General features: G+C 33.9%; 1 protein-coding gene across 1 annotated transcript in view; it reads left to right on the forward strand.

The window, feature by feature from the left end:
* Sec63 (translocation protein Sec63) overlaps positions 1-24963 on the forward strand; it is a 373264-nt gene that overhangs the window by 71877 nt on the left and 276424 nt on the right. Inside the window, exon 4 of the mRNA XM_072545171.1 lies at positions 14666-14872. Within this exon, the coding sequence (XP_072401272.1) occupies positions 14666-14872 (207 nt within the window). The remainder of the gene's footprint in view (positions 1-14665; positions 14873-24963) is intronic.

The raw sequence follows: 24963 nt of genomic DNA on the forward strand, positions 1-24963 counted from the left end.
ACAGCTTTCCTATCGCTACTATGCGATAAACCTAAAGCGTGACCAACTTCATGAAGAAGGACAGCAAAGAAATTTGTTCGACCCTCTGCTGTAGAATTCAAACTGAAATGCCATGTTAGATTGCTATTCATATGAATTTCTATGCATCCAGTTACTGGTGGAAAATAAGAATGTGCTAATACACCACTTGTAAATGTATAAGGACATGCGCTGTTACCCTGACAATTATATCGAAAATAGTGCTGCTTTGGAACGACTGTTATAGTTATATCCGGATTTGGATTTGGGACTTGCAGATAAGTAAACTTAAATTTTGATGCTTCTTCCCATATTTTAAATACTCTTTTAGCGACTTCCAAAGCTGTAGGAGTAAATTGGGGAAAATACCATTTTATATCAAATTTTTTTCATGCTGATTTTACAGCGTACGCATTGTCTCCTTGTGTACATCTTGGTTTCTGCATTAACTCCACAGTTTCTCTATTTAATTTTCCATCCACAGGTAAATTATACTTTTCTTGAAACTTTTGCAGTATTTCAGCAATATCAGTGTGTGCAGTTTCACTTGTGGTGATATAACCATATTGTTCTAACCATGACACCGCATTTGTCTCGTAAAAATTTTCACCTAAGCAAAAACTTACGATGCCAGTTACGATGAGCAGAACAACTTTATTGGTTTGCATCTCGAATGATACTGATTCAAATAAAAAGAATCAGTTTAATACAAGTAAAAGTTGACACTCTTTGACCCCACCAACTTGACTAATCTTATTTTTAATTTTAAATAAATAAAACAATAGATACATATTTTACATGCTTTATTAAATTCTTTCAAGATCGTTAGCGATCCTATGTTTACAGAAAAATATAAGTTGTCCTAACGCCACATGTTGTAAAGTATATCCTTCACGTGCAAATCTATACAACTTTTGAATGGCGTCAAAACACGTATAATTTTGATTACTAAAACTATCTCGAACAATATTAAGCGTATTATAATAAAAATTTGGAAATTCAATAGTCTCTAACATTGTCACATATGGTGTTAAAAGTTCGTTGTTTGCTTCTAAAAGGGTGTTCACTTGCATTTCTGAGAGACAAAAGTTAATGTCATGCTTGGTTATTTCGAGGAATTTGATGTTGTCGTAGATTATTTGTCGAATTCTGCAATAGTCACCGCACTGAATTTCAGCAGGATCATCAGAAAAGGTTACGTTCTCATAGAAAAAACTATTCTCATTGAGTTGGGTGATTAATTGTTCCCATTCATATGTACTGAAAGATATTTTCTACCATGGTGATTTCCACATAATTATCGCAGGAGTGTATGTTCTGGCTGGACTTAGACCACATCCAATTTGGTATGATTCATTTAAAAACTGTGTGTACAGCAGGTAATGGGTCTCGTTCTTGGCCGCTTCTTCGTACTTCTCTAGGAGTACATCCAGCTCACGGTCATAGCCTTCAAATACGATTGATGTTTCGGATGATGGTGAAAGGGTGACATCATACTCGCTGCCGCTTGAGTATCCAGTATCTTGGGAATACATTTTGACTAGCTAACTGACTGCAACAAACTGAGAAAAGAAAAACGTGTTTCTACGTGTTTATCCTCAATTTTTCATACTTCTGTTCCCTCACCTTTTAGATGACGGCGTCATTATCAATCCAACTATTATATTTTGCATCAAGGCCAAGCCATTTGACGTACATTTTTTTATCTTTGCGACGTAAAACTTTTTCAACTAAGTAAATATCAGGATTGGCTGTTTTCTGTAATTCTTAATTGTAAAAGGCTCCTTTTATAGGTATGCCTTGCATGTCTTCGAGCATGTATGTTGCAGGGTTGGTAATATTAATTTTAGTAACTTTGAATAATTCTGTTGTCCAACTTGGAACGTACCCCTTGTCGAATAACATTTTCGTTTTGCTGATGCGTACAATGTCACCAACTTTAAATTTTCGTGGACCTGCGATTTTTAAATACCTAAACTTGTTATTTAAAATCTTCTTTTCATTGGATTTGTTCACTTGTGATGGTTTATATCCCGTTTTTGAATGCTTTGTATTGTTGTATTCAGACGTAACTTTGGGTAATATGTCAATCCACTTGTATGTACCGTGTAAGCTGAAATACTTGTATAGTTTGGATTTCAACGTTCTAATGACGCGTTCAGCTATGGCTGCTTTCATGGTAGTGAAAACAGAGTAGTGATTTATTTTATGTTTTTTCATTAAATTTTGAAACTTGTTGTAAAATTCAGTTCCCTGATCCGACTGCAGATTTTTCGGTGTTCGTTTACTGTGTTTGAGTATATCCGAAAATGCTTGAGTTAGCTCTTCACCCGTTTTTGTCTTTAATGGACGAGTCCAAAGGTATTTCGAGAAACAATCGATAACAACTAAAATTAATTTAAAATTTCTATTGTTATGAGAATGAGATCGCATTTCAGCCAAGTCCATCTGCCATAAATCGTCTAAGCCTTTAATGATTGTACGTCGTCTCGGATATTTTTTTCGTGCTTGCTTATGGAGCTCGTTAACCAGTTCTATCTTCTCTTTGGAATTGGCCATGCCTACCTTCTAACGCTTTACCTCTTTGGACTAAAGGGTTTAAATATGTGTTTAATATAGCAAGTGAGTCTTGTATTTATTTTACTGCTGCAGATAAACGTTCATCCAGCTCGAACAAAGTCTTTGACAGATCTGATACTTTATTATCTAATAAAGATCTCATATCCGATTCATCTCGAATACTTTTCTGCCATTGCTCAATAATATGAATCCTATTATCATTTATTGTTTGCATATCTAACTGTAACTCGCTTCGTAATGTATTATGGTTTTACGTTTCATCTTTTTTACATCGGACATCACTCTTCCAAAACTTTTAATCTTCTAACGCTTTAAGTCATTGTTTTCAATGAATTCTTCTATTACCTTAATACGAATTTTCAAATCTTGTGAATTAAGATCCATTGTTTTAATCTTTTTTTCTATTTCCAGAGCTTTCATCATATTTTGTGTAGTTTGGTAGGCAGCATCCGTAAGACTCTTCTCCATTTCATGTTTAAATATATTTAGATCATTTTTAAAATTATGTATGTCTTTTGATAAATCAGATATTTTCAAACCAACCAATTTATTGTCATCAGCTAACCCATTAATCGATTTATTAAAACTGCTGTCAATTTTGTTAATTGAGTTCGAGATTTTTTGTTCAAGTTGAGCATCTTTTGCATTATATTCATTGTGTATCAAATTAAACTTTTTTCTTAAAAAAGTTTTGACATTAACAATTTGATCATCTACGTATTTCTTATTGGAAAGATGTATACCTGCTACAGGAGGATCTCGTTTAATATCCTTATTGACTGCATGTATCTGGTTTTGTAAATCCAAAATGGATTGCTTTAAACCATCACGTAGCTTTTTAACAACTTGTTCGTTAGAACGATAATGATGACGACCAAACTTGTCAACACTCATATTGAAAATGATATCCAATAATCCAACCTAACATTAATATATAATATCTGCTTCACGTAATTCGGTGATAATGGCAACAATTTCGTTATTGTGGGATGTGTTTCCTGCTTCTTGGGAAGCAATCAGCAATTTTAATCTGTCACATAGTTCGTTTGGAACATCCCAATACACATATTCAATAGGATTATCATTGTAGATCAAATGAGAATCATCGAGTCCTGACCCTTTGTAGCTAGATGGTGAAGATAACGATGTTCGAGGAGACGTTGACGATGAACGAGTCGCTTTTGCTAAACTGGCGAGACCTTCGAAAGGTGGTCTCTTTAATGCAGTAGATCGAGTTTTTGGTGGTGATTTCTTCGTTGTTGCATCGATAGGTTTAAATAGTGGCTTAATAATATGATGATATTTTTCTCCAGTTGCACCTTTAAGACGACCTATAGCATCCAGATGAGCTCCTGTACTATTTAATAAACTTTTATAGTGTTTTAAATCATTATCATCATAATATTCTGGACTATTATAAAAAATTAGTTGGTATAAACCTGGCGTTCCCGGTACCCATCCTCCTCCCTCACTACCATCACTGATGACTTCTACACTACCTTTGTTTTTGTTAAAGTTTATTCGCCGTTTACCTAACATCCAACCAATTTCGTCATTGTATATAGGTCCATAGTTTTTATCAATTTTATCGTCTTTCATCCAAAACTCTTTTATATATTTATGACTCATTGGAGGATATTGCTCGATATATTCATCAATAACCTCTTTCGAAACATTATTAGGATCAAAAATTTCATGTTCGTTAGGTCGATCAGTTGATACTGCATCCGAAAATACATCGTCATCGCCGGCTTCTTTTTTCATCTCTTCCTCCGTTTTCACCTCTTCCTTTTTGACATGATTAAGTTTGTTATTAATAGCATGATGCAACGTTTTTGAGGATTGCGCAATATCTTTTAAAGGTTTAGCAATGGGTTTAAAGAGTTTATTTAGCGACTCATCTTGTTCTGTTCTACCTAACTTTAGTGCCAAATACTTTTTGCGAATAACCCGAGCTAGTTCAACAACTTTACGCTTGCGTGCAGCTACCTCTTTGTCTGACATATTGTTATACAATGCGTGTGTTTCGATCATACCTACAATTTTATAAATTTGTCAAAGCCTTTACGATATCGTCCGTTAGAAATATCGAACTCCTTAACAATGACGAACGTACCATATTTGTCTTTCCAACATTCAGAACAAAATTGTTTAAATTGGTCAAATGTCATGTCAGGTGAGACGTGATCATCAAAGACGTGTTTTAAATTGAGCTCATCCTGTTTAAACAATACAATAAGGTTTGCATTATCACGTAGGAGTTGTTTACCTGCTCGACTGTATGATTGACATAGGTATGCACAATCAATATCTTTATGTCTGCCCATACAGTAATATTCACGTATTGTTTGTTGTGGATCCGTTGATACATCATCAAAAATGAAAATAGAATTTGGTTTAGCTTCACTGGGACTTATTACATCATCATTATCTTTAAATGGAAAATAGCCCACTTCTTTTATAGAGTCCAACACTTCTTTCAAAAATTGATACTTAGGTTGAAACAACGACTTTGAATAAACGTAAACATTTTTGAATTTAGCGCCATTTAGATCAAACAATAATGCCAACATAACATTAGTTTTTCCACATCCACTTGGACCACATATGATAGCACGAAAAGAATGTGGTAGCAATGCACCATGTTTACTGGTTCTTGTCATGTTATCGACAAAATCCAAGTTTTCCACTACTAGTGTCTTATCTTGCTGAACTACATTCATCTTGTGATTGAGATGTATTTTATACACTTGGTTATATAAAGAAATTTTGTAAGAAACAATCCATTTCAATGTTGGTCGTTCAAGGTGAAGGAGTTTTGAATTCTCTGATCAATAGTCTACCATTTGAATTGCACGCTCCTGGCTACCAATATCTAGGGCCTGGAACAAAATTACAGAACCGTCTAGCTCGTGGAGATCCTGGGATAAATCCATTAGATCGAGCTGCGAGAGATCACGATATCGCATATTCCCAAAGTAATTCATTGAAAGATCGACATAAAGCAGATTGGGTGTTGGAAAACAAAGCGTGGGAACGAGTTAAAGCAAAAGACGCATCTTTGGGTGAAAAAGCTACTGCCTGGTTGACTACTACAGCGATGAAAGCTAAACGAAAACTGGGTATGGGTATGAAACATGGTAAAGGTGTTGGTTCATTTAGGCGACATGTTCTGCAACCAATTATCAGAAAATTGAAACAATCTCCTCCGTTACCAAATCTGCGCAAATCAGCCCTTCTTGCACTTGCAGCAGCTAGAGCAGCTGTTAAGAACGTAGGTGGGAAAAAGAATATACGGGTTCCAAGAATCATTCCATTGGAACCAAAATCAGGTGGTATTTTACCTTTAATCCCCATATTTGCAGGCTTATCAGCTCTCGGTAGTTTGGCGGGGGGCGCAAGCGCAATCGCCAAGACTGTAATTGATTCAAAGAATGCTCAAAAGAAACTAGAAGAGGATAAACGTCACAATAAAGCTATGGAACATCTAGGCAAAGGATTATACCTTCGCAAAAACGCTAAAGGTGGCTTTGGATTATATTTAAAGAAGTCAAAAAACTCCCGCTGAAGCTACCTAATAGACCTTTAACTAATGTGGACTTGATTAAATTTGCTAAAATACTTAAAATTACAAATTTTCGTGGTGTGTTTATGAGAGATAATTTACCGCGTAACCCTCGTAAACATGAATGTGCTATAATTAATCTCGACATTTCAACGAACCCCGGTACACATTGGGTAGCTTACAAGAAGATAAACAACAACATAGAGTACTTTGATTCATATGGTTGCTTGAAGCCACCGCGAGAACTAGTATCATATTTGAACGGTGGAAGAATTTTTTACAATAACGATCAATATCAAAGTTATAAACAAATAAACTGGACATTTGTGCTTAAAGTTTCTCTACAATGCAACCATCTAACGAAATCTTAAGACGTGCCATTCGCGTTTTTATGGAAAATATAACGAGCGGTGTTTGGTATGAACTACCTCAAGATATTCGTCATGCACTAGAAGAGTATTTACCTTGCAAGAAAGATTATGATAAACATGAATGGAGTGATGTTTGTGGAATGTATATGAAAAGTAAATGTGTATTTTGTAAAGTGTCATATTATAAGAAAAATGAAACAAAGAAAAACATGTAACAGTATAAGAAGAATAAAGAAATTTTTAACATACTTTGCTATTTAACTTAGTACATCTTTTACCGCATATCAGTCATGTCTCGATTGTTGACCCTAACGAGTACTACAAACGAGTTTTCGTTTACTCCTCAAGTGCCTCTTGCGCTTAATCCGTTTCGACAGTATTATGTAGCAGTGTTAGGATTTCATACATTTAATTCAATTCCAAACATTGAGGTGAAAAGTTTTATTTCTATGAGCAAAATGATCATACAAAGCTGCGTAGCATTGAAATTCCATCCGGATGCTATGAAATTACTGATATCGAAGCGTACATTCGAAATGAATTAATGCATAAATACAATTCGGTTCGGGAGTTTACTTTAAGACCGAACAACAATACGCTTAAATGTGAAATTTTCTGTCAGGATCACACCATTACTTTCGATAAAGATGATAGTCTTGGAAAATTATTGGGTTTCTCTTCAAATAGAGTTTTGTCACCAGGAGAAACGCATTCTTCAGATCAACCTGTCAACATTATAAAAGTATCGAGTCTACTCTTTGAATGCAACATTACCGAAGGAGCCTTCTACGAGGACAAACCTGCGCACACCATTCTACATTTTCCGATAAGTGTTGATCCTGGTTTTTCTATAGACGAACGTCCTCATAATCCTATATACATACCAGTAAGCAACAGCATACGTGAAATTACCAAAATTACCGTTAGTGTAGTCGATCAAGAATTAAGACCTGTCAACTTTAGAAGAGAGAAAAGTACGCTGCATTTGGATTTTAAGGAAACGATATAGATGGGTTTAATTATAAAACAAAACTCTACACATCAATATCCATTAGTCTCACGGAAATCCTACAAGCGGCGTGACGTGTCTGCTGCAAATAAAGCTTTTCTTGTTTCCATTGGATTGAAGTTGAAGGATGCCAAAACGTCAATATATTCGACGACAGGTTCAGGAACCTCAGCCACCTATTTTCGACATTTACCAAAAACCTCTGTTCGACGATACTATTAGAAAAGAAGAATTTCGTACATACACACCTTACATCAAGTCATTTAACAATAGCGACGTTGTTGAATTTATCATAAATCAATCAGATGCATTTTTTGCTATACACGAAACACTTTTGGAAATTAAAGGAAGTATAAAGAAAGCGGGTAATGGAACTGTTTCTCTTGCACCGAATGCTGGAGCCTTCTTGTTTGATACATGTACATATATCCAAAGTTCACATGATATAGAAATAGTTCGAGATCCAGGTGTAGTTAGCACTATTCGCAGTTTGTTGTGTTATACTCCTGAAGATTCTAAGTTTCTCAGTACCGCAGGATGGAACTATCCAAATAATCCACATTTATCAGGAGACAGCTTTAGTTTACTGATTCCGATAAAACATATTTTTAACATTTTCAATGATTACAATAAATTAACCTATGGCCGTCAAGTGTTTCGATTTGTTCGAGCACGTAATGATAGGGACTGTATTTTAGTGGAAGAACCTAACGCCATAACGACAACGGCAGTATCTTTAATTGTTACAAGCATGGAACTCAAGGTCAAACATGTCTTTCCGAATGATAATGTGAAAATTGAATTAATGACTCCGATTAAGAATAATACGCCGATAACTATACCTTTCCGTAAATGGGAGCTCAATGAACTACCTTCACTTACGGCAGGATCTCGACGTGAGATATGGAGTGTAAAGACAACTTCAGCTGTTGAACGTCCACGCTATGTCATTGTAGCTTTTCAACCTTCTAAACGAGATGACATTCACGTCAATCCAACGTTATTCGATCACATTAGAATGTCAAGCCTACGAGTGGTTATTAATGGGGAATATTGGCCTAACGAGAGAATGCAATTAGATTTTGATAAAAATGACTATGCTATAGCTCACTACAACTATACCGAATTCTTTCCCAGTTATGCTCATTCGTCAATAAAACATCCCATCTTGGATTATCAGGCTTTTAAAAAATATGCCTTATTTACGTTTGACTGTTCCAAACAGGATGATACTTCATTCAGATCAGGAACTGTTGATGTTAAGTTGGAAATCGAAGCAGATGAAGGTTTTCCAGCAGGCACTCGAGCGTATTGTTTAATTATTCACGACAGCCTACTCGAATACTTTCCTCTAACTGAAGTTATCAAAAATATCATTTAAAAAGATTAGATAAGTTGAATGAAGTGTTAGTAGCAGACAAGCCGTCATCATGAGAGTAGCGTTCGTAGACATTCAGGGATTCACCGTAGATGGGTGGTTTGTACCTAAAGAGCTTACCATTGAAATTGGATATAAACGATGTCATTATATATTTACGTCTCCACAACCGTTTGCTACATTGAGTAATCAAGATAAGAAGACTGCTGCATACTTGGAGAAAAACGTTCATGGTCTTCGGTATTCTAATGGGGATGTTGAATATTCCAAAATAAATCAAATACTAGAATCCAAGTTATTGTATGCTGCTGATTACATTTACGTTCGCGGAGAACAAAAAATAGATTTTTTAAGGCAGAAATGTCAAATGATTGGAGTTTTTCCTACAATTATTGATGTCTGCAAATTTGATGATACACCTTACGCTACGGGGAATTTTATTCATAATGCTAACAATTGCCACGCCACTGGATTATTTTCCTGCACTGAGAGAAATGTGGATCACCTCCGCCAATGGTTTTGTGAAAAGATATTACCTATGTAAATTAGACTTTTTTAAATAAAAGATTAAACGTATTATTTTAGTTTTATTAAAAAAGACTTCCTTTTTTACATATTTACTTTAATGCAACATGACTTACATTTGCGATTTACAAAAAATTTTATAATAATATTAATCGTTAGAAATACATTTATTACTAACACGATAGTTAAAAGTATAATCGATGAACCATATTTCCCGACGACATCATTATTAGTTTTGTACCATTCTGAATCACTTTCGGTGTTATTTGGAGATATTAGGATGATCTTGTAGAATGTTCCTCCTGACTTTGGTATATTTTTAAAAAATACTGGAAGCTGTCCATAATTTACCACATCATGATCCATTAGAGCCCATTCAGTTCGATTGCAATCAGTTTTTATATCGTTAAAACATATCGCCAGGTTCTTAACATTGTTTGGAACGTTTGTATAAAGGACATTGTTAACAATAGCTGTGAGGATGATGAATGAGGTTGTTAATTGAGGCATCTTGTCGGTTGAATTCTGTTTAACGGGTATTGTGTTGTTGTTGGTAATTTCCTTTCTGACAAATGTAGGTCTGCAAATCGTTTTTCAATTGCAGTTCTATCTTCGTACCACTGTATATCGGCTTTTAACTTTTGTATTTTTTCGTAAAACTTTTCTAATCTACACCGTATGGAAGACATTGATGAAATGACACACGTTTAACATAACGAATAAATATATAGTAATTTTATATTTGTTTGAAATTTTCGTTAGTCCTGACCTGTTTCTAATAATAAAATACTTATGTGTTAAATAGTATGTACGTATTAATTTAAATTTCGTGTAAGCAAGAATCATAATAATTTTCTCCAAATTCTAAAACTCTATATACATTAACGCATTATCGGAATGTAGGTGTATTCAGTTGATGGTTTTAAATTACAAAACATTCGTTCGAATAAAATGAAATTATCATTTTCTCTTAATTCTAAAACTGTATATACTTTTACGCGTTATCAGAAAGTGGGCGTATCTAGTTGATGGTTTAAATTGCAAAAATTCGTTTCTTTATATGAATAAAATTAAATTTTATTTAATACTAAAAAATTAAATCGTTGCTTTTTAGCTTGCTAATGACCAATATATACGACGTATCTGCATTGCCTAATTTCCCCATTTATCATATTTTGTTATTAAATATCTACATAACACCATAAAATTTCCTTTACTCATCTTTTCACCGCTTCTTCTTTACCATTTCGAACACACACCCCCTCTGACGTCAGGGGAGGCTTTCTTGTACATCTACACAGGCCCCAACGCCACCTAACCAACTCTGTCAGCAAATTATTCATTCCAACAATATTATTACAACAATATTGCGTATTTTCTACTTCTCACCCTTTTTTTCAACCCTATCACGATAGGGTGTACTTCTTTCATACTTATATTTCTTGTACATCACCCCCTACATCCCCAGAGGCTACTTCTACGGCCTCAACGCCACATACCAGCCATCCAACTGGCCGCCATCTTTTATTTGAAATTCCCATATTTTCTCTACTAAAGTACCCAAATTTTCTGAATTAATACTTAATTATCAAAGGTTAATTTTATTTAAAAGAAACTGAAATATGAAAATTAGCTGATACAAAAAACTTATATTTATTTATAAACTTTTTAAACTTTAAATTGACATTGCATTAGCGATAAATGTTTATTTAGAAAAAATATAACAAAAATACGCGCTTGCCGTCTAATTATTTAAAAAAGTTTGTTATCTTAGGTTTGAATACAACAACACTGTCCCACTTCAAAAAATCAAAATCCGATCCATGGGAGACACAGAATGAAAGCTGGACAAATCCTGGGAAAAATCAAACACCAAAACTGGGCTTCAGGTTATCCTGGATTATAACAATAATATGTGATCCCTCAAACTCGGCTGCTTATCTTCCACTTAACACCATGTCGGCTTACTTAGCCCTAAGAACGCTGTTATCAAATCTCTGTCACAGGATACAGCTTACAACAAACGGTGATTAACTCACTTTATAAGGATTTTAAGCTCAAATCACCTTCTCACACACACGTGGAATTAAGCGGAACTTTTCCGGTTTTTCCAAAACTTCACGAAAACGATCTCTACCTGTGAAGTTCCGATGACGAAATTCGAACTTGCACAATGATAGCGACCGTATCTCACGGGGCTCCATCGAGAAGTGACATCATCCTCAAAAGTCATTCTCTTACCCACATCAGTGGAAAGATTGTTGTTTATTTCCTGCACAAATATCTAGGCGGAACCAAGATCAAAGAGCAATTTGTTTATTATAAACAGACTCGAAAATGTTTATATTATCAATCTCAGAGACGCAAAAAGATTAAGAATATTTTTCGGTGTTTTATGATATACGGGGTGAAACGAAAATGCTACAAATTGCATTAAGATGCCACAAGAAAATAGCTTCAGAACAATATACATTCAGATATATTCAGAACAATTTTGTCATGTGCTTGACTGGGTACACCTTCTGAGTTAGAGTCATGTATTCAGATGCAAACGTTTTTCCTATCGCGGATTGTTTTTTATTTGGTACTTAAACGACCGGTTATTGACTGAATTATTTTATAGCTGATCCTTTTCTGACAAGTTCATCAGCTGTTTCATTGCTGTGTATCCCTCGGTGACTTGAAACCCATACCAGTGTGACAATGTTATATTCCACCACTCTGGCTAGACTAGATATGGCAGATCACTAAAATAGATTAAAAATAAAAGCAATTGCACCCACTGCTTTCTGTTAGAGGGATAGCTTGCACAGTTAATTGGATCATTCTATGTTTTCTATAAACATTTACGTATGTTTTATAGATTTCGAAAAGCCTTTGGTAGAGTACCACATAACTATTTCAATGCTTGGCCTCAGTTGGTCTCAACACGTATGACATTAGATTGCTCAAAAATCTTTACTAAAATTATGCCCCTTACATTACGGTGAATCCTTAGGTTTCGGCTAAAGTTTCTACTAAGCGGCAATGTCAGACAGTGGATGTGTTATGCCACCGATGTTGTTTCAATGTCTACACTGAACCAGTTTTTGAGATAGCGTTAAATAATCGTCGCGTAGGTGTGAAAATCGGTGGTGAAATTATTAATAACACCAAATACGCAGATAACACCAACATAATGGCAGAGAGCCTAGAAGACCTTCAAACACTGCAAACAACGAATGCACTGAGAAAGCTTAACAATTAACGCAAAGAAGACAAAATGGATGGTGGTCGGAAAAATTAATATCGAATACGCAATAGTATAATTAGATAACAAAATCCTGGAAAGGGTGGAAGACTTTGTGGAAAAGGTAGATATCTAGGTAGTTGGATTGACTGCAGGGTTGAAAGTGACGAGGAAATTTCTACCAGAATAGAAATTGGACGAAAAGACTTAATTAACTGGCGTTCTGTATTGTGCAATAGAAGTCTGTCATTGACCATACATCTAAAGTGCTACGTCTGGTGCGCTTTGTTCTATGGATATAAAACTTTGACAACAAAAATAAAAAATCTTAATAAATTAGAAGCGTTTGAGTTGTGGTGTTACCGTCGCATGCTCAGAATCCCGTGGACAGCACACATATCTAACGAACGTGTGCTAGAGACCATGCATAAAGAGCGAGAATTGATCAACATCATCAAAATAAGAAAAGTCCAATACTTCGGCCATAGAATGAGAGGACCTAAATATCGCTTACTCAGGTTGATCATTCAGGGCAACATCGAAGGAAAACGTTGGGTTGGAAGAAAGCAACTGTATTGGCTGCGTAATATTAGACAATGGACAGGCCGAACGGTCGAGGAATTATTTCATCTAGCTGTCGATCGAGAAACATTTTATCATCTTGCTAATACGACGATAGCCAACGCTTGAAAACAAGCACGGCACACAAAGAAGATGTCTTCCATTCGTGTAACGTTCTGGTTCAAGTTTTTAGTGTTAATGTAGTCTTAACGTTAACTTAGTGTCTCTAGCCGGGACCGAAGCACGGTGGCAGCTCAGTTAAATTAGAAATTAAAAGATTTCTCATGTCTGATGATATGGTGATCGAACTCTGGCCTTCGGACTTGGTAAGATAGTAACAAAGCCATGGGTCCGCAAGTTACGGGAAACATTAATAAAGAAATTGTTAAATTCGTGTGGTAAAACCTGTGACTTTAATTCACTGTTAAACTTATTTGGATTGCTATCTATTACCATGCGAGGATGATGTTTATCTGTCTTTGTGATAAGTATTCTTATTTTTCTCTGTATAGTTCTAATATCCATTGTATTCCACTTAACAATACGTGACCAATATTGATTGGTCTGTGCGCAGATTCCAGTCTCAGTACAACTTGTAGTTATCATTGTCAAGTTTACTGTTAGATATTTACAGTATTTGGGATGCGTGTTCAAAATGATTGAGGTACAGAGGAACTCTTTCCGTGTTATCGATCCCTAGTTGACCTTCTATGCAGGAGTATCTCCTAATTTTTGTATGTATCTGGACATTGCTAGCCATACCGCTTTTTGGCATGGTCTTGGGCATAGATATTTCTACTAAGACCCAGCTGTTTAATATTGTCTAGGTTCTTCGGAATGACACCAGTAGTAGTGAGGACAACAGGTATTATCTGGATACTTTTCATTCTTCATTATATCCTTATTTGTGTCTCAAGATTTCTATACTTGGTGATATTCACGTTGTTTTTAACTTGCAGATTATTGCTGTTTGGTATCGCCACATCATTTAGTGTTGTTTGTACAGTTAGTTTATCAACTAGTATAAAATTCAGTCTATTATGTCCACTGATTTGTTTTTGAGCACAGTATGGCCACAATATCGCGAGTCCCTTTGGAATAGGCCCCAGTTGATTGTGATATTTTTGGTTTTGATATTGTTTATACTATCTATTTGAAAGTGTCTTCCAATATGTCGTTATATACTTTAAAAAAGTCACAATGTGATGATTAACATTATATATTCTTAATATATCTACGAGTAATTCATGTGGCACTAAGTCAAAGGCTTTCTTGTAATCAAAAGTATCATTATTATTGTTATTAAGTATCTTAAGTATATATCGTTAAGACAACTTTAAACCTGCATTTCCCTTTCAGGTAGGATAAAAAGTTAACAACTATACAGGCAAATCGACTATACTTGATTTTATTATATTTTTTGTTTTAGGTTGGTACTTGGTGGTATAGAAGTATCAAATATACTGGAGATCAAGTACTATTAGACACAACACAGTTGTATTACTATTTTTTTAATAAAACACCAAATATGGCTCTAAAACGGGTGATTATGATTTTAGCTGCTAGTTTAGAATTTGATAAAAAACATAATTCTGAAATTATGGAAAGACAGTCGGATAATGAAGAAGTTCCACAGGTAAGTTTTATTAATTTTTATCTTTGTCATTTTCCATGGTATCAATGGTATCAAGATCATCAAGATCTTTGCCATTTGACTCATATTAATAGCCTTCACCAACTGTCTATTGTGTCTTATCATTCACCGGCACGAAAAACGAAACATTCTTAAAATTAAACTTAATTTTAAAAATTTTAATTCTCTTTAAACTTTTATTATTATAATAAGATAAACACAAACAATTTTAAGTTTTTAGTTTAAAACTGCAAGTACTCCGTTTTTCGTGCCGGTGATTGTATGACTTTCTTACCTTCTTGCCCTACTCTCTACACTTTATTAATGTAAACATAAGTACATTGTCTGATCTGAAATTACAAACATCAAAATGGTAACAGTTTCTTTATAAAATGGTAATATTTTAGAGCCTAGATTGTTTCAGCCACAAGGTCATGTGTTTTTTACTATTTTACTGAGTATTAAACCATAATCATATTAAATTTTTTTTTCTTCTGACCATTTTGTTTTTGAGTAATCAATTAAAGAGTACTACATATATTATCGTTATATTAATAGGCGTGGCCAGTTTTTTTAGTCTGGGTTCCAATGCTAAAAATCTCGCTCTACCCTACCCCCCGACCCCCCAGGTATACTTTTTTTTAATTTCCAACAATGGTATTTTGATATAGGAAAAACAGTTAATGTTTTGAAAAATTTACTTAGAGCATATTGAGATACTTATACTTAGAGCTATTTACATTATTATACAGTCAGTCAAAAAACGGATAAATGTAATTATATTAATTATATATTTGCAGTAAAACATCAAATCCTTTCTAACGAGTACGAAATTTTGTCTAGTTGTTGCTTCTAGACGTGAAACCTCCCATTTTTTGCGCCCCTGAAAAGTTAGTGTGGGTTCCGCGTCACCCTCTGTAGCCACGCCTATAGTGATATTGTTGTATACAAGCGAATTAGTAAGTTGGTGTTGATTTGTTTTATACAAGCAATTTAGTCATTTGGTGTTCCAATGACTAAAATATTAACCAAAAAATATTAATCTTGAACAGCTGATCAATGATCATTCATCATGAGTCAAGTTTCATAAGTTTCAGATCAAGAGTTATATACAGGGTTGCCCATCCTATACTCGTTACAGGAAACGACGAAATATTCAAAGTTTTTTCTCCATAGAAATATACTGAGCCATTAACACTACAATTTAAAAATAATATGAATTATACCTACAGCGTGCTCCAAAAAAGAGTGGTATATCAAAATTATATTTTTTCTTATGGAGTACCCTATACCTATCTTTTTTAATTTTTGAAATATTTAAAGATTTCCTGTTTTGTAATCTATAACAATAATTATAATCAAGTATGTCGTGGTTATGTACAACACATCAATAAAAACTGATTATTTGTGATTTACACTAGACACTAGCGGAGTTACTCTAGCGAAAGACCGAGTAAAAATCAAAAATTATTCGAGACCGAAAAATCTGAAAACTTTGAGAGGATTTCTCGGAATGATGAAACAGTTAATCCCAGACATAAGTGAGAAGGAAATACCGCTCATTCAACTTTTGAAAAAAGGAATCAAATGGAGCTGGAAAGATGAACAAGAAAAAGCGTTCTCTAAATTGAATTAAGAATTGTCGAAAGAAATCAAGGTGTATCATCCCATTTACCATCAACCGTTTATTCTGAAGACAGATGGTTCCTTTCAAAAATTTGCAGGGTTACTATCACAGATCCAGAATGAACAGGAAGTACTAATGTTTTGTATCTAGAGTTACAAAGACGCATGAAAGGAACTATAGCGTTACTGAACTCGAATTCGCGAGTGTACTATTTTGTGTTCAGAAGTTACGATTTTATCTATTGGGTGCGAAATTTACTGTCGAGACGGATCATGCCGCGTTAGTGCACATAATGAAAAATAGATTAGTAAACAATAGAATCCATCGAGGCATCCTGTTTTACAAGAATATGTCTTTAAATAATAACACCAATATTAGCAGAGAGAATAATGGAAAATTTACATGGCAACAACGGACTATTGCAGCTCGGAAAGTGTGGTTAGTTTTCCGAGAAAATTATATCTGTAGACAAGATTACCATATAGCGACAAAGATAACACAAAGATGCAGCATATGCCAAAAATATAAAAGTAGAAACTACAAAAATGAAAATATTGCAAAAAACATCGTTTCTCGAAATAAATTAGACATAGTGGCAATCGATATGTTGAGCGATTTAATTATAACGTCCCAAAGAAACAGGCATATTCTGGTGATGGTAGACGTTTTTTCAAAATATGTAAAGTTATATAGTTGTCGTATGACGAAGGGAAAAGAAATTATTAACAAAATAGACGAATTCATAGATGATGTAGGAAGGCCGAGCCACATGTTGTTGGACAATGTAACATATTTTGGGAACGACCGTTTCAAAGGACAGCTTAATGAAAGAGAAATGGAAACGAATTTTGTCAGCATCCGACACCCTCAGAGCAATCCTTCGGAGCGATTTATACAAGAGGTTACGAAATTTCTTCGCATTGCTACCGATAGACAACATAAGATTTGAGACTGAAAATTAGCTGAGATAGAAAACTATCTAAATACGATCTTTAGCACAGTTACAAAAGAAACAACTGAGTACCTTATGCAAGGGAAATTGCCGGTGGGGCCGTGGGAAGACACAGAGCCCAGAAGTTTGTATAAAAAACAGTAAAAAGGGCACAATTTGCAATTCATAATAATATATATAGTTTTTTTTTTTCGAATACCACCAGAACCGTTTTATTTAGAAAAACGAAAACTGGTCCGATTATTTATCCTTCACAGTTAAATCATCATCAATGGCGCTACAACTCTTCGTGAGTCTTTGCCGCGTTTACTATTGCCTTCCATGTTTGTCGGTCCTGTGCCAGTAATTCCCATTGTCGTACTCCCATTTTCTCTAGATCTTCTTTGACTGCATCTTTCCACCTTTTTCTAGGCCGCCATACAAACCTTCTTCCCTCTGGCCTTTCCCAGAACACATTGTTTATAAGGCAATTATCGTTACTGCGTATCACATGCCCTGCCCATCTGAGTCTAATGGCCTTTATATATCTGACTAGATTTTCTTTTCCGAATAGAGACTCTAGCTCGTAATTGTATCTGCCCCTCCATTCGTTTGTCACGCTGTCACTGCAAGGGCCATATAATTCACAGTTAAATCGATTCCATTAATTGCGAATTTCTAGTACCTTCCATAGGCACCCGGTTTGGGTAGGTCAACCATTATTTTAACGCATAACATTTTGTCTTTAAATTTTAAGCATTAGTGATACTAGATTATTAAATTTTTTGTTATTCTAGTACTTAACGGTACTCCTACTTTAAGTCTTTAGGATATACCCTTTTCTAGAAAAATCGATTTGAAAATTTTTCGTTTTTTCGTCATAAAAGTTAAATTAATAGGTACCTTAATTAATTTTATAAATTACCTTTTGTTTCAATAAATGCTGCACACAATTCGTAAAAAAAGGGAAAGGAAGCAAAAAATCAATTTTAAACAAAATTTGATTTAAAGTTTTTTAAAAACAAAATATTTATTACGATGGAACGAATAACACAAAAGAACAAGTATCAAAGGTAGATTGTAACAAAAGATGCTCAATGTGATGACTGTTAGTCTCTTTTATATATTCTCAAATACAAAAATCGCAAGGATTCAAATTCGGCGACTTTGCTGGTCAAGCAACTATACCGCCCCTTCCAATCCAGTGGCTTCGAAGTTATTATAAAGAAATTCTCGTGCATTCCTGCTAAAGTTGGCTGGATAGCCGTCATAGAAACCATAAGTTTTGCCGAATATTTAAAGGCACATTATTTAACAAATCAGGTAAAATATTTTGCAGGAAATGTAAATAATCAGCACCATTTAAACGGACAGGCAATTCCACGGTTCCAAGTAGATAATCGTCAGCTACTCCTATCCAGACGTTTGTGCTAAACATATGCTGATGCTTAAATTCTTAAACATTGTAGGGATTGTCACTAGTGCATTATGTACATTAAAAATTCCATTTTTTCTGAAAAAAAAAATAAACAAGGAAAATCTCCCTGTAGCAGTGCTTGTTTATTTGTTAAATGAAAAGGATATAAATTTTCGTTGTGTAATATATTTCTTGCGAAAGATTTTAAAATTGTGGGATACATTACATTTTTCTCTTAATCAGGAAATTTTTCAGCCTATCTACGTTACTGCTCGAACGTTACACCTCATTTTGCAATAAACTACATGCATATCAGGGTATTTCTCTTAATTACTATTTAAATGGGAATAAGCCACAATTAAAGGTTGAAATACGTTTATTGACGTTTCAATTTCCACTTCGGAAATCGTTCTCAAAATACAAACATTAGTAAATTTTAGTAAATTTACTAATGTTTGTATTTTGAAAACGATTTCCGAAGTGGAAATTGAAACGTTAATAAACGTATTTTAACCTTTAATTGTGGCTTATTCCCATTTAAATAGTAATTAATTTAAAATGCCACAAGAAAATAGCTTCAGAACAATATTAAGGGTATTTCTCATTAGTAAAAACCATTTTTGTTGAATTGAAATTGTTGTGTTTGAATGCCACAAAGTAAAAACTACAATAGAAACTTCATGAACTCACAACAATTTGACAATGAAAACAGTAGGTTATACTTCTGTTGATATTTCAAAGCCAACTAATGCAAAAAACAATAATTTAACTTTCATAGTGAATAAACGAAAAATTTTCAAATCAATTTTTTTCGAAAACGATATATCCTATCGACTTAAAATAGGGATACCTTTTAGTATTAGAATACCTGAAAATCTAATAATCTAGTATCACAAATGCTCAAAAGGTAAAAATAAAAAAGTTATGCGTTGAAATAACCATTGACCTACCCAAAACGGACGCCTAGGATCGGTACTAGAAATTAGCAATTAACGGAATCGATTCATCTCTGGTGGATAAATAATCGTGCTGCCTTTTTCCAACAATCTGGGAATTCTCCTGCATGTAAACAGTCTTTGTCAGTATGGTCGGTGTCGTGTATGAGTTCTACAATTTCTTTTGTCCGTCTGTTGTGTGGCTTTTTTTGTTCTTCATGTCACGTAATGTTTGTTTTATTTCATCGACAGTGAAGTCTTCCTCGTTTGTCGTGGTTGGGTTGTATTGATTTTGTCTTAATTCTTTGTGTATGTTGTCGTCTTCTTTTTGTCGTAATGTTTACTATTGTGATTGTTGTGTTTCCTGTTTTGAAGTGCATAGTATTTGAATTTTCGTTTGGTCGGTTCGTTATTGGTTTATTTTGTTAGTTTTTTATTTACTATTATGGGTGCTTTCGTTGATCTGTCGAGCCCTAGGGTAGTGTAGTTTGTGTTCTGCTGTATGTTTTGTCCTGGCTCCTATATTAGAGCCATATCAATGTTGCCTGTGTTCATTTTGTGTAATAGATTGTCTGTTGCTGCGAGGTCTCTTCCAGCGTTGAACTGTATCAAAGAGGTCATTTATTATTTTGTTAGTGCTTTGTTTTAGTCTTAGCCTTTGAGTGGTTGTAAGTTTTGTTTAGTTGGATTAGTTTGTCTGTTGTCTGGCTTGCTCTTGCTTATTAAGGTATAGTGGGCATTCCATGTCTCTCTCTTGATTTGTCCGTGGGTGGAGGTCTGTTATGCTCAGTTTGTGCATTCGTAGGTCGCGCTTGTGCAATCATTAGCTAGATGTCGTTGTCCGTATTGTGGCATGTCTGGTGTCGTTCGTTGCAGATTTTGTCACATAATTATATTTGCAGCATCTGTAGCACATGCTTATTCTGAAATATTCAAAACTGGCAAAACATTTTGTAACGTCGTAATAAATAAATCCATTCCATAGTATATCTTTTATGATATCTGGAGGTCCTTCGATTAATAATTTGTCTCTCATGACGGCTGTTCCTGCTGTCGACGTACTTCTGCATCGTCGTGCGTGTATTATTTTCAGTTTATTCAGGTCTTCTCAGTATTTCTTCTCTAGATTGTAATTTTCCGTGCGAATGGCTATTATAAATTGTTGCTGGTAATGATCTTTTGGCATAACCATAATCATTAATGGGTCTTTGGCCCGTGTTATATCTTTCGTTTTAAGTTTCTCGCATTTCGTTTTTTGACTTATTTGTTCGTGTTACTTTTTGTCTTCTGTCGATAATATGATGGTGTCTGCGTCTTTCGTTCTTTTTATTGTGATATGCTCGAGGTCCGTGAGTTTTACTAAGGTTCTCATGGTGACCATACGTTTGCCATTGTCGCCTGGTTTTAGTCTTATCATCGTATCATATTCCTTTCTGGTTTTAGTTGTCCATGGTTGCTCTTCCGGTTTGGGTTTAGGCTCTGTATTTTTCGTAATGGTCGCGTATGTTTTAGTGGGGGTCTGTGTTGCTGAGATTTGTGTTTGTATATATATATATATATATATATATATATATATATATATATATATATATATATATATATATATAATATCTAGCGGTTAATGTAAGCTCCGTTCTAAAACGGTATTATACTAACTCCAGTAAAATATACACCGTGTATTTTATTATCTGAGTAGCGCTTTATGTAGACTCCGACCAACACGTAGGATTAAGTGGACTCCACAAAAGGATAAACCATTTTTGGGATCCGTATTTACCATTTTCTGTACATTTCTAAACTCCTGCGATGTTGCCAATAATTGTATTAGTAGTAGATTTTCAAATTTTACAGCAGATACACTTTGGAACTTGAAATTTATTTAAATATCCATCAATTTAGTCATGGAGGAATTTCAGGACTATTTGGCTAATGAAGTTAAATATAAATTGTTAACCGACACATAACTTTATTTTACTTTTTAGTTTTAATAAACAAGGCGGTAATTTATATTACTTGCTTTATATATTTTCAAAAATAAGAAAGTGTCTATTATAAACTTGGAAAAGTTAAGTTTCCATTTTTATTAATTAGTATTTTTTGTTAAAATGCATTGGCACTGAAACATTTAGTCCATAAATGTACGTACATCGGATAGAGTAATCGTGTAACAGTTTATGAAAGTAGAAGCCCGTTCGGTAGGATTATAATGTTTGTTACCCTATTAATTAAAGAAAACTCTGTACAACAGGAAGGTCTTTGTAATTTTTCGATTACTGCATTTTATGACATACAATATTTGTTTCATAGCGTAGTTGAATTTAAACTACAATAATTTATAAATCAATCTTTAATGACATACTTTTTTACTGTCTAATTTCAATAGATATGTCGATTTTTAATTAAAATATTTAATGCATTAAAGTCGCGTAGAGATTTTCACTAAACATTTAATTTTAAAGCTATTATTATAAAAGTCCAAAAAAAGTATAAAAGTCTAGGGAATTTAATATCCCACTATAGATTTGTTTTATAGATTATCGTAAAGCGTTCGACAGAGTCAAATGGATACACTTATGACTGATACTAAAAGAATTAGGTGTACAACAACACCTAAGTTTGCTTATAACTGAACTGTTCGAACACACTACTGGACCATTTAAACTAGTATTAAAAGAAGATTGAACTTCAAATGGTAGATTCAGTAACGAAATATAAGTATCTGGGAAAAATTTCTCAAACGATATTAATATTGAAAGAGACTTTAAAGAGCATCTGACACAGCATGCTAAACCGTAAGGCGCCTAAACCAAACAATATGGATATTTGAGAAAAATTACAGCTCGTTCTAGAAAGAATTGTAGTAGTAGAAGAAAGAAGTAAATATAACATTAATCTAGATTAAGAAGAAACGCTGAAGAAAAAAACAGTAGCGGTTAGCCTAAATAAAGAAAGGCAAAAATAAGTTATATTTGATGATTTGAAAAAATCGATCCGAAAACCGTATGAAAAACATGTCATAGTATGGACATCGTGCGCGGCGATGCCTCTGCCGTCTGCCTATATCGGAAACTTTTACTACCATTTGACTATTTGTGTACGATTTTGTGTAAGGTTAGGTGGCACACCACAAAAAGTGTTTTTATTTTCTCTTTTGTTTAACAATTGAAATGTATTGCTATACTTTTAGATGTTCCAAAACCACAAAAGATAATAAACATAAATTATGAGGTACAAAATTTTATTATTTTTTATGCGCAAGTTATTATAGACACATAGGCTATCACACAGTTAAAAACTATGAAACCTATGAAAAAAATACAGTAGACTATGACTACATTTTTGTGCTTTAGCACTATAGTAAGAACAAGATAAAAATCTAAATACCTACATAATTATATTAACGAGAAGTTAATAAAACTTTTGTTAGTTATCAGTAAGAGAAAGCTCATTTCAGAATATATTATGAAAAATGTTGTTGGCATTACAATATCAGGTACATTTATGTAATGATAGGAATACAAAAATAGAAAAACAACTTACTTTTTCAAAATAACAATCAATCACTTCATTTTATCACGAAAAATTTAAAAAAATGCAATGTAATTGAACCCATTTTGTGAGCTATAGCACTCTTATGCGCTTTAGGAGCACAACTATCAGCTAAATGTTCTTCATGTGGGAGTCCTGAGTAATAGAACTCCAACATGGTTCTCCTGTAAATTGTCAAACTTAGTCTTAGATAACAACTACAACCTTCTTAGTATTTATGTACAAGATACCATCCACAATTATGTGATTATGTGTACGTGCCAATATTCTTTTAAAAGAGGTCACATCGTCCTGTAGCAGATTTACTAAAAAGTTTTATTTTACGCACAATTAGCACATTGGCTCTGGAAATGACCTATAAATACACATTATTAATTATTTCCAATCAAGATTTTTAAGCAGCTCTGTACCATTGGTTCATTTTTGTTGCTTTTTTTATTTGCCCTTTCTTTTTATCGTCATCATTACATAGCGCTACAATACTGGGTGAGTCTTGTGAGAAATATTAATTTTTTGAGATATCCGATTTTGTGTCCGATCTAACTTAGTCAATAAAATTAATTCTCCTGGACTTATAACAGCTTTCTTTATTCAGTATCTGTTCTTAATCTATACGGATTTGTAGCAGTATAGTAATAAGACCTTATTTGTTTTAGCCATTCTTCATAATTCGCATCACTATATTAAAATAGGTCTGAAGTTTGTATTATGCTCTTTATTCCTTCAGTGGCTTTATTATTAACTGTGATTATTGATCCAATATATTTAAAGTCTTTCATACTTTAAAAAAACGTAGTTGTTGACTTTAATGTTTTATCTAGATTTATTGAATTGGTCTCTTCTGTGTATTTGCTTGTATTTGGTTTTCACCTCGTTGATTTTAAGTGAAACTTTTTTCATACTCTCTGGACTTTGTTGAAGATGTCGTTTACGAACGGGAGAGAGTTTCTTATGAAATCTATATCATAAGCATTATGCTAGGAGCTGCTTTGTACCTTGGACCGTTAATGGATTACATGTTAAAAGGACGTTATTTCTATTTTGGTAAGCTGTTCGTTCATTTTTTATTTATTTGAATCGAGAATCTGTATTTTATTAGATCTCTGGTTTATTTATTTATATCTCTGGTGTTTTGTTTCCTGTATCGTTATTACAAGGAGTTTGCTGGATACCGAAATAGGGAATCCGGTGGTATGTACATGATCTTATGATTACCAACATTAGAAAATTTGTCTTACTGTAAAATCGTGATGATTTTACTAGAAAATATGTTGTTTAATAATAATAAAGTTGTTTCGCTTTGCCTTCTCCATCGAGGTCGCAGTGAGACTACTACTGTTATACCTTCTGGTATTTAATATTTTGCCGATCAAGCAACAATTCCAAGAGTTATTAACTTGGTACTGATATCTCTGCTCCCCGATTTTAGCAAGCCATTAAAACTGCTACATTCATGCTTTCTATTATCCAACGACTAGCCAGTCCAGGACTATATGCATTATTATGGTACTGATATTGCTGCTGCCCCTTATAAGTATATATAATATGCAAGGAAGGTTTTGGCAATTTAATAGGTTTTTTGTGTGTTAGAATATAATTTCTCCAAGAAAGTAAAGATTATCTATCCGCTATCCG

Source organism: Diabrotica undecimpunctata, chromosome 1 (assembly GCF_040954645.1).
Source record: "Diabrotica undecimpunctata isolate CICGRU chromosome 1, icDiaUnde3, whole genome shotgun sequence".
Taxonomy (NCBI): Eukaryota; Metazoa; Arthropoda; class Insecta; order Coleoptera; family Chrysomelidae; genus Diabrotica; species Diabrotica undecimpunctata.